Below are 11,660 nucleotides of genomic sequence, written 5' to 3' on the forward strand. Positions count from 1 at the left end.
CAATGTTTGATAACCCAGGGGAAATAAGTGTTACGATATAAAAGCCGTGAATGTGACTACTGGTTGTCCCTCTTACTTTCTCGTCCAAGTTAATCCATTTTATATGGCTGTTGGATGAGAACCAAAATTGTACAGTTCCGCATATATAAAATTTACTTTTCAATTAAAATTGTTTTAGTGAAAAACGGCTTTGGTACCAAACACTTACTTGAATTCTTTCAACTTCGAAGTTCGTTTTCTATTTATCGTCGCTTGCTAAATTGATGGTAAACTAATTCCTCTGTTGCGTAATCCGCTGGGAAGAAAGGGACTGTTAAAAGGAACATCACAAGTACCAGGATTGATTTTAGCTTTGACGTTAGATGTCGCAACAGAAATTGAAAGTAAAGTTTTCTCCCGCCCTCGCTGAGAAGAAAAACAATGTTGTTGGAGATTGCCTAGTATTTGTTAAATTATTACCTTCTTCTCAGTTCTGATACATCATAACCTTTATGCCGATTATCATTTTAAAGATATTTCTTGTTTTTTAAAAATATATCTTGGTTTACCTCTTAACATGTTACGTATTTTTATCATGATTTAAACAGATCATTAAACTTCATTTGACGATTTTTCAGATATTTGCGCAATTTCACATAATTGTCAAACGATGTGAAATTGCTTCTTTCCATTATATCACGGTTGAATGCTTAACACGCTTGAACTTGGTCTGTTGGGATCATAAAGTCCATTCAACGAAACAGGATATAGAATTCTGGTTAAGCTGGTACCAGTGAGTGTAGGAGTATTATATATTTTATAATTTTTTTTAAGAAGTCTTAATCTTTAGCCTGCTGGCGGCAAGTCATTCTGCCTTTGCGACCAGTGCAGACCAAGGATGTGCAGGCTGATCATGGTCTGCACTGTTCGCTATTCAGTCAGTAAATTTTCCGTGAACACCCACTCGAATAATAAATGGTATTGCCCAAATTGAATGATGGACCAGTCCATTTTTAGAAATTTAGCAGGCTAAAGGTTAATTAACTGATCTTGTTTTAGTACCGTGTGAGGGTAACTATTTGGTTCAAGCGTGTCAAAAAGCGGTCATTTTAGAACGAAATGGTTTCGAGTAGGGAAATTTGTTTTATTACAAATTAATTAAAGATTAATTAGGAATATACTGACTAATTATTGAATTACAAACTTATAACCAATGAATTTATAAATTACAAAGTAATCAATAAACAGACACAATTTTTATCCAAATATGTCAAGCGTTTATCGGGGAACCCGAACATTCATCCAATGATGTTTTCGGTCAATTCGTCCTGACCAATAAGGAATCCAGAGAAAGTGGAAAAACAACAATGAATCGAGAAGTTGTTTGACCAAGAGCCATGCACACGGACCCACACATGGTCGCCTTTCTTAAGAGAGGTCACGGCCATGTTGCTCGACGAATCGAATGCATCTTTGGCGCCGGAGTACATCTCAGCAAGCTGGTCTCCATTTTTCACAATTTCAGTTTCAATGTAACTAAGCCCACTGGAAACCTCAGACATTATGTTGGCAAAGAAGACATAGACACCGCTTTCTGGTGCCACAAAGTAGCCAGTGACGTTATCAAAACCATTGCCGAAATTGCTCTTTGTCTTGTCAAACAGAATTGTATTTTGATTCCCGAGCGAAGTTAAATGGGATGAGATGAAAGCCGTGAAACCAATCGCTGGTCGTTCTTCTTGCCTTCTGAAAACAAATTAGAAAAAATGTATGAACGAAAGTCCAGTATCACACCTTCATAATATGTGGTAATTTTCTTCACACAGAAAATGCCAATCAACTATCTCATTAGGCATAATTTTGAGCCATTGACCACACGAATAGCACAGTGTTAATGTGATTGAAGTCTGAATCAAGTTACTAATTTCTTACGAATAAGAAACTAGTCGAAATTCTTTCTAGAGATGGCATCAAGTACAAAGTTAAAAGAACAAATGGAAACAAGAGGGCCATGGTGGCCCTATATCGCTCATCTGGTTAAATGGTTGCTATGAAGATTTACATTACAGCTTGACTCCGGCGTCATGATTTGAACAAACTTGGTAGAGATCCACTAGGCAATGCTACACACCAAATATCTAAGCTCTAGGCCTTCTAGTTTATTTCTAAATATTTTTTGGAAGATTTTCCTATGTACAATCAAGTAACCCCTGGGGCGGGGCCAATTTGACGCCGGGGTCATGATTTAAACAAATTTTGTAGAGGTCCTCTAGGCAATGCTACATGTCAAATATCTAAGCTCTAGGCCTTCTGGTTTATTTCTAGAAATGTTTTGAATATTTTCCGATGTACAATTAAGTTACCGCTGGGACTGGGTCAATTTTACCCCGGGGGTCATGATTTGAAAAAGTTTGTAGATAGGTAATGTTACATATCAAACATCTAAGATCTAGGCCTTCTGGTTTATTTTTGGCAAATTTATGAAGATTTCCCTATGTACAATCAAGTAACCCCTGGGGCTGGGTCAATTTGACCCTGGGGGGTCAAGATTTGAACAAATTTTATAGAGGTCCACTAGGCAATGCTACATGCCAAATATCTAAGACCTAGGCCTTCTGGTTTATTTTTAGAAAATTCTGAAGATTTTTCTATGTACAATCAAGTAACCCCATGGGGCGGGGTCAATTTGACCCGGGGTCATGATTTGAACAAATTTTGTAGAAGTCTACTAGGCAATGCTACATGTCAAATATCTAAGACCTAGGCCTTCTGGTTTATTTTTAGAAAAATTTTGAAGATTTTCCTATGTAAAATCAAGTGACCCCTGGGGCAGGGTCAATTTTGACCCCGGGGGTCATGATTTGAACAAATTTTGTAGAGGTCTACTAGGCAATGCTACATGTTAAATATCTAAGCTCTAGGCCTTCTGGTTTATTTTTAGAAAATTTTTGAAGATTTTCTTATGTAAAATCAAGTGACTCCTGGGGCGGGGTCAATTTTGACCCCGGGGGTCATGATTTGAAATTTTTTTGTAGAGGTGCATTAGGCAATCCTACATGTCAAATATCTAAGCTCTAGGCCTTCTGGTTTATTTTCTTTTAAATTTTGAAGATTTTCCTATAGAAATCTATGTAAAATCAAGTGACCCCTGGGGCGGGGTCAATTTTGATCCCAGGGTCATGATTTGAACAACTTTAGTAGAGGTTCACTAGGCAATGCTACATGTCAAATATCTAATCTCTAGGCTTCTGGTTTTTGAGAAGAAGATTTTTTTAAAGATTTTCCTATGTAAAATCATATGACCCCTCGGGCGGGGTCAGTTTTGACCCCGTGGTCATGATTTGAACAAATTTGGTAGAGGTCTACTAGGGAATGCTTCACACCAAATATCTAAGCTCTAGGGCTTCTGGTTTTTGAGAAGAATTTTTTTTAAAGTTTTTCCCTTCGGCTGCCATAGCAACCAGAGTTCTGCATGGAATTCAATTCTTTGAATAATTCTTGTAGAGCTTTACCCAAGGAACATTTCTATGAAGTTTGGATGAAATTGGCCTAACGGTTTATGAGGAGGTGTCGTTTAAAGTAAAAGTTTACGGACGGACGCCGGACGACGGACGACGAACGGTGTGATCACAATAGCTCACCCGGAGCCTTTGGCTCAGGTGAGCTAAAATACACAAAGGCATCAACTAAATGATTACATTACAGAAATTTTAGGAAATCTATTATTAATTATATATCACAAGTGTTTTTGACATAAATATATGGGGATACTTAATATTTTGTATTATACTGGAACAATATTGTAATAAACTGCTTCGTAACAGTAAAAAAAAATAAATCGCAAAATTAAAACAAGCAAACCTGAAGACTGAATGCCCATTTTTCTGTTGATGTCGAAGAAGGTCAACCTCTCTTTTTAGTTTTAGGTTTTCTTCCTCGACATTCTCTACTCGGTGTAGTAACGAGTCTAAAGCTTTTCTCGTGTCAGGGTCGGTTGTAGCGGCGATTTCATATAAGAAGAAACAAAACAGAATAATTTTAAAACCTTCCATTGGCAAACTTTTAGGCAAAATGTCCTTGATTGCTCACTTTTGTAAGATGATAAGAACGTGTCATGTATATGTATGTCAATGTCTGAATATCTGTGACTTCCCTTGTCTATCATTTTACATGTTTGATAGTATGTTGATTTATTAGCAAAAGTTCAGCCGGAAAAAAAAATAGATATTGGCAACAGTGTCTTTGTAAACTTGCACTACTCATCGAAATAATGAAAAGCATGTCTTAGGCTATAACCACTGAAAATTGTGTATCCCCAACGTTTACATAATTGATTTTTCTATATACAAAAGTTGCTAGATCCTGCCAAATTATGTAGACCATCAAAATACGTGTCTAGAGATGTTTTTAATCTTTCGAAAGCATGCCGTTTTAACAATCAACTGTAAATTATTTTCTACATAATCTTGTAGTGTATACAAAAATAGCAGTTATTTAAAGATTTACTTTAGGTATAACATTAGTGTTCAGAAGTGTGATTTAGTCTAACATATCACTTAAAACTACTTATATTCCACAAAATAGGCCGTTCATTGTGTAATATGAAATTGGATGCAGCCTATCCTGTTGGAAACATCGATCATATGCATCTGATCGGAATAGCAGTTCACGTATTTTGTGTTGAGCCTTAACACACTAAGCGGCCTAAAATATTACTAAGATGACTGTTATTCAAACCTGGACATTTCTGTTGTTGTCCCATCCCTAATAATATGTTTAGTACTTGGCTATTTATTCCTTATATACTTACAGCAACTATACTGTTTAGTATGGTCGACTTTACTTTTCTTAGGGTCCCTCATTTAAAAAAAAAAGCTTTGGGCTTTTCACGAGCAAGTTAATCCATTAGGACGGTCTGTTGGCATGTTCCCGTAAGAGCAAACATGCACTGCGCATTGCCATATCAGTATTCCGTATACTGTAATAAAAAGTTGATATCATTTTGATATTGCATCACTTTTGTAGACTGGAATATCCAGGTAAAGCGTTAACACTTACCCTGCTAAAAATGTTTCTATAATGAACTTGTCTATCTTTCATTATGGATAGTACTATTAACTGTTAAAAGGTGTGATTTCAAAAAAAAAATACTGGCTGAATAGCGAACAGTGCAGATCTTGATCAGACTGCACGAATGTGTGTAGAATGTGATCTACACTGGTCGCAAAGGCAGAATCAATCCTGTCCAGCATGATAAGGGTTAATCTTTTCTTGTTGTGAAGTTATTGCACTGAGAAATTGACAATCTTATGTAATTTATCTGTACACTGTTTAATCATAACTGTTTTATGCCATTATGAGCCAAACACACAAATGTTTGCCATATATAAACAGCAGTCAAGTGTTGATATCTAATGGCCCATCCTTTGTGCACAATCCTGGGCATGCGCAGACGCTGCTCAACTGGGAGCTCTGGAAAATAAGGAATGATACGAATATGTAAAAAAGCAGAAAGATTTTACAACTTAAGTTTAGTTTGTCACACAGTTTTTATAACATTTTTGGAACCCACACTCTTTTAACAACTTTTAATGTCTTTTTCATTCCAAGCATATGTAACCTAGAAGACTGTTTGACGGTCTGTAGTACGTGGCATAAAGCGTCGAATACTCAGGATGTTACAGAACAAAAATCTTGTTGTCATTTTCAAGAATGTTTTAGAACTGCAATTATCACAAGTTATATTCTGTCTAATTGACAAATGCTAAATGACAAACAGTTGATGCTAAATGCAAATTACTTAATGTTAAATGCCAATACTTGATGCTAAATGCTACATATCATATATTTAGTGAAAAATGTCAAATAGTTCATGCGAATTGCCAAATGGTAAATGCTAAGTGTCAAATTCTTTAACTAGGAGTTAATGATCTGCATCTCATCAACAAATGATTTGGCTTTTATTTATTTGAAAACAAATAATGTTTGAATCAACTGATTAACTGATATATAATTTTGAATAAGTACTTAGCAGTAAGCGGTTGGCATTTGTTGTTCCACATTAAATTTTCGCAATTAACATTTAGCATCCATCATTTGATAGTCACCACTTGACAATCATTTGACATTAAGCATTTGATGTTAAGCTTGACGCACTGGTCTCTCATAATAGATGAATTACTTACGTAAAATCCAACAGTCAATTCGCCAAATGCTTTGAATACTGGTTCCACCGCTTTCAAGTCACACGTCAGACGAACAATTGATGCTCTGAAATACAAGATACAGGAAAATTCATTATAAATCCGATAGAGTATAACAAATCCGAGTAAGGGGCCAAGGGCACGGGCTATAAAAAGAGAACCAGGTCAGTGAATTTCGAAATAGCTCTTTATTTATCGGATACGTGTACAAGCAAACAAGTAATTGTTAAACTTGAACGTTTTTAAATATCATGACTTGCCCTGAATTGATGATCAATGAAGTGTCTTAAAAATAATAAAATGCTCGTGTTAATTTCGTCTAAAGATTAAAATTATATTGTGTATTTCATTTTATACAGACAATGCAAATGCTAATATTTATATCCATTATATACTTTGTATTGAAAGAAGAAAATGCGTTTCTTTTAGTATATACAACATTTGTGTAATGATATTAAGGATGGGCCTTTCCGCGAAACAGCATTCACACACAAAAATATAACAAAATGGCGTCGTTCGAAACATATCTTTAAAAATTTGAGACCAAAATTTCAAAAAAAAAGATTAAATTAAAGCTAAATCTATTTTTTCCGACGGTAAAGATCAAAATTGAATCGAAATGACAATTTGATTTTTCACAGGATTTAACCATTACATTTGATTACAAAAGTTCAAATAAGAATCTGGAGCTGTATTTTTATAAAAAGCGAATAACCATTGAACGTGGGCGGACCTTTTTGGCTAATTAGATGTAGATAGATCGGTATTTATTTTGATTGATTTTCTTGTACTCATGTCGAGCAAACCACTTATTTTTGTTACAAGCTACTCTAAAAAAGTAAATATAAAAGCTGAATGTTATTGTTATAAACGGGGCTAAACCACATTTGGATCTTCAAGAATCAAAAGCGCGATTCATGGATTTGCAAGATTATACCCGTATAAACACACGAAAAATAGCATTTAATTCTTAATTGTTATCACAGTAATATCGTATAATGAAAACTTGTAGCGTGTATTTATGTTTTTCAATTGTATGGCATATTTATTTATGAAGTGGACCGTTTAGAATAAAATTAGTTTTAGAGTTTCAGTCTTTATAACCTTACGTTATGACTGTATTGTCCTTTTAAGATAGTGGACCCGTAATAGCAGTCGATATTTTCCGTACGATTATGTACACTTGTGTATCACTTCGGCAATCTTCGGCCGATCATGTAGTACACACGAGCACCTAGTTTTCCGTTCTTACCGGAGAATGCCGAAATCGCATATGGGCCACTATATTAAAGTGTTTCTTTTGTCAAATACTTCGGCATAAGGCTCTATGCACGAGAATTTATAATAACTCCAATTAACTTTATGATTTCTTCACAATATTACTAAAATTAATAACCATCAACCAAACTAAAAGTTTACATTATGTGATTACCTACGTGCCAAACTGACGAATCGTATAAAATGCTAGAATGTCATTCTGATCATCGACGTATTGAAATGTAGCTGTCCCCACATCGCCGATTTGTTTTTGGCTACCATTTCGCAATAAACATACCTGTATTTGATGACAAATAAAGCATACACGTACAAAATGTAAGGAACTGCATTGAAATATACTTATAAAGCAACACATTATTCGATGAATTAATAAAATAGTAATTATTTGCAAGATACAAATTAAGAAAACACCAGTTTTATGTAACGTACAATTTTGAGTCAGCAATACTTAAATCCAGTATCCGAAACTTTCAAAATGCATGTAATTTCATGTTGGTTCAGTAGCACGCTTTAAAACTGATCTGTCCTTAATGATGAAGCTTGTAAAGAAACATACATTTTTTACCTTTGTATAAATCGGTTATAACTGCATGACAATGCTGCGTGTTACAATGCAATAGACAACATTGTTTTCATTATCATTTCTGTACAAAGACACAGACACTCCAGTAGTTTTAAGCAGGCAGTCTTATGATATATTTAAGAACATAATACCAAACAAGTGTAATTCTACGTTGGTTTGACAATAGCAGTAAAACAATGAAACATGTAAAAGCTAATTGTCATCCAATCATCTTACTGCTGCGTTATTGCATCCACCTTCAATAAAAGCATAACAAGGGTTGTAAGAGTACATATATCCATCAGTCCCATTTATATCTTTGAATCTGTAAAATGAAATTATGAATTAACATTTCGTGCTCAGTTACAAGAAATGTAACATAAAATCAGCCTGGAAATATATCTCAAAATCATAGTTAATTTAATTTCCAGGTACAATTATGGCCGAAAACAACAGTTTACAACAAGTCGTCCTGCATTGAAGACGGCTAGATACCATAAGATAACATGAAACTGCTTAAATGAACGAACTGGCGTAATGTGTCTAAAGTAGTTTCTACCTAAACGTACATCTGTGACATAGCAAATAACTAATTAAAAGAAACAACACTGTAGAAAACTTGATAACATGTTAACGCCTACCTTGGTGTATTATCTTTGTTTCCAAGGCTACGGAGGTCAACCATTCCGCTTCCGTCCGTAAAGTTGCACATGCATCCGTGAGAATCAATACGTATACACTGTTTTGTAGAGCTGGAATATCGTACTGAAATAGTCGCTATTAAGCAGAGTATGCTTAGAGTTAGCAATTTACAACCCATAGAAAATTTGTGTATGTCTTTTACGGCAAAATACTCAGACAGCTGATAAATTTATGACACTTTCTTTTCTATTTACGTTTTGACAGTCAAGCTAAACACTAAAACATTCAAAATTTTGTTTACACGTCTTATCACAAAATTCTAGAACATCTGCTTATTAACAAGGACAATGGCTCTATATTTTGACATCAGTTTATTTGCAAACTGTTTATTGGGGTGAACAATATAATGCAGGATAACATAGAACTAGATATAATGTTATTTCATGCTACATGTATTTCAATTGTTTCTAACTTATTTGAGTAAATGTACAAGTTTTACCTAGGGATGTTATCTAACATTCCGATAGTTTTATATGTACATGCCCACTAGCCAGATAATCTAGGTCACGTTTAGTCCGTATACAGATTATATGAAAAGAACTGAAGCCAAGCGATGTTACAATATTCAGATTGGTGCCATTTTATGCCCAGTCGTGGTGAAATGTTTGTGCCAAAAGCTTAAAATAATATGAGGTAAAAACTGTGCACTTTGTCTTGTATTACTTGTTATTACATTTTTTATTGTGTCACGACACAACGAAAGCTGGGTACATGCCAATGTATGGTGCCTGATTAACGACATCTCGTTATATCGCGTTGCCATTCGCGTGGTTTATATAGTACATTTCGATGTGTCGCCCTGGCGCGCGTCTACGCTCTGTTACGAAATTTTGAAAGTTTCGATGTGTTTTATTTTTACGTACGCCCACGAGACAAAACGAATGTGAAAAAAAAAAAAAACAATTGTACGCTCAGAACAAAATATTTTATTTTGCGTTCACTGTTGCGTTGCAAAGCTTACAAGATAGTTTCAAGAGAACACAGAAACCTACAAAATGTTGTAACGGCGTGTTGGCGCGCTACATAAGTCGCGCGCACGCCAAGACGACATAACGAAGTCAGCATAGTTATGCTCATTGCGCACATGCGTACGGGCGAAAACTCAATTTTGAAGACAAATAACAAGGGAAGAGATTTTAGCCCCTTGAATGCGCATTTTAACGTATCTGCATTAAAATCTATGCCTATTTAGAATCAGATCTATTTAGACCGGAAAAAGCTTTTCATTCATTGTGAACACCTTAAATTCAGAAGTTAATAAGCATTTATAAGAGAATAATCATAGTGCTAGGTCCAAAAACAAAAATTAATTAAAACTTATGCTTCATACTGGAGTTTTTCAGGGTTAATCTACGTACACACAATCGACAGCCAGTCTCCCTTGTACTGTATTTCACCTTGATTATAATAGTGATTTATTTATTTATTTTATTCAATTATCTATTTATTTATTTATTTATTCCTCAATACTAAATAAAAATGTTTACAAAATGTAAGCGATCGTAAGACAAAATAGTCAAAGTTGTCAAATTTGAATGAATTTAAATAGCTATCTGAAAATGAGATTAAATAATAAAAAACGAAAACTGGACGGTATAGAGAAACTTCAATTTATAAATCTTTATGCTTATTAAAAACTATACTGTCTAAATTATAAAGAGTTTTACTTTTGTTGTTTTGATCTGAAAGAAGTCTAGCACGTGCAATTAATAAGGTGTGATATTTTATACACAGTGAACGAAGTATGAGCCGCCACTTGTACAAGAAAACAACGACTGGTTCAGTCTTTCGTTCGTCCGTAATTATTTTAGAATCAACTCAAATTCAGCTCTTATTTTTATTTAGATTAAAATTATTAAATCATTACACTAAATACACTAAATGAAGACATCAGAACAATACCACTGGGTTCTATTCTGTTAAAGGACCTTATCAGCGTAATAAGATTTAGGTGGGCCAGTTGTCAGATTCACACATGTAGTGGTAAACATATGTTACAATAACATATCAATTTTGACATTAATCTTATTTTAAGCAATTGTTTTTATTCGTTTATCTTGCCGTGTCGGTTAAGTCTGTTATCGAGTAAAAATTAAGCGATCAAATGTTGATAACCTCAAAGAAATAAGCCGCATTGTTTTCTTTTTTTTTTTTTTTTTTTTTTTTTTCTTTTTAGCTGAGTATTTTTAAACTCTTGCACGATTAACCAGTTGATAGATTTAACGATACAATAGTAACTAGTATTGTACAGTGAGATTTTAAAATGTATTCACGGTATTTTTAAGTATATCCGAAAACGCAATATTTTTTTCGCATTGGACGGGACTCCAAATGCAAAGAGTTACTCGGGAAAACTTCCCTTTTGTGTACTGTTTCGTCTGCAGACACCTGTAAAAAAATGCTTTAAATCTACGATAACTTTCTTTTTGCTGGACAAAACATACAAGAGTGAGCACTCAAATTCTTAGTCGACGATCACAGTTATGGTTCAAAATTTGTCAATTTTTGGCACAGGGAGTAAAAAGATGCGCACATCTAGCAATAACATTCATATTAATTAGAGAAGAATATCAATATGTCATGTTTGTTGTAAAGTATTTGGAAATGGTTTCAATCGCCACTTAAAAATGTGTGAATATTTGTTTTTCTTTCGTTTCATTTTTTATTATTGTATGAAATAAAGAGCTAATTGATTAAACTGGACACAGACATTATATTCCATATTTGGACTCAGCGGTCGTCTCCAAGTATGAGTTATTACTGTTGTGTACTCGTCCAATAGAATTCATTATTACATACTCGTTTCTATTCCCCGTTAAGTTACACTGGTACCGGAAACGTCAATATTTTTCCATACACTGACGCCTGAATTTCATATCGGGTGCGTGACGTAATTCAGTGTGTGTTGTTGCACTATTTTTGTCTAATTAGTTCAG

At 34.4% G+C, this 11,660-nt stretch overlaps 2 protein-coding genes across 2 annotated transcripts; both read right to left on the bottom strand.

The window, feature by feature from the left end:
• Window positions 1–1,102: 1,102 nt before the first annotated feature.
• LOC123532571 (complement C1q tumor necrosis factor-related protein 3-like) lies at window positions 1,103–4,073 on the bottom strand. Its single transcript, XM_045314028.2, has 2 exons — window positions 3,841–4,073; window positions 1,103–1,725 (listed from the first exon to the last, which is right to left on the bottom strand). The coding sequence occupies exons 1-2, from the start codon at window positions 4,029–4,031 to the stop codon at window positions 1,278–1,280; spliced, it is 639 nt and encodes a 212-aa protein (XP_045169963.2). The 5' UTR covers window positions 4,032–4,073; the 3' UTR covers window positions 1,103–1,277.
• Window positions 4,074–4,203: 130 nt separating this feature from the next.
• On the bottom strand, window positions 4,204–9,004 carry LOC123530697 (uncharacterized). Its single transcript, XM_045311451.2, has 5 exons — window positions 8,664–9,004; window positions 8,260–8,347; window positions 7,619–7,737; window positions 6,165–6,249; window positions 4,204–5,451 (listed from the first exon to the last, which is right to left on the bottom strand). Exons 1-5 carry the CDS (start codon window positions 8,840–8,842, stop codon window positions 5,377–5,379), a joined length of 546 nt encoding a protein of 181 aa, XP_045167386.2. The 5' UTR covers window positions 8,843–9,004; the 3' UTR covers window positions 4,204–5,376.
• Between the last annotated feature and the right edge of the window lie 2,656 nt (window positions 9,005–11,660).

The sequence above is a fragment of the Mercenaria mercenaria genome, chromosome 11 (assembly GCF_021730395.1).
Source record: "Mercenaria mercenaria strain notata chromosome 11, MADL_Memer_1, whole genome shotgun sequence".
NCBI classification, from domain to species: Eukaryota; Metazoa; Mollusca; class Bivalvia; order Venerida; family Veneridae; genus Mercenaria; species Mercenaria mercenaria.

Coding starts and splice junctions, on each gene's coding strand:
- LOC123532571 (XM_045314028.2), bottom strand. CDS start 4,031: ATGGAAGGTTTTAAAATTATTCTGTTTTGTTTCTTCTTATATGAAATC. Junction 1,726..3,840: donor AATGGGCATTCAGTCTTCAG/GTTTGCTTGTTT, acceptor ATTTGTTTTCAG/AAGGCAAGAAGAACGACCAG.
- LOC123530697 (XM_045311451.2), bottom strand. CDS start 8,842: ATGGGTTGTAAATTGCTAACTCTAAGCATACTCTGCTTAATAGCGACT. Junction 8,348..8,663: donor AACAAAGATAATACACCAAG/GTAGGCGTTAAC, acceptor TTCATTTTACAG/ATTCAAAGATATAAATGGGA. Junction 7,738..8,259: donor GTGGATGCAATAACGCAGCA/GTAAGATGATTG, acceptor CATCAAATACAG/GTATGTTTATTGCGAAATGG.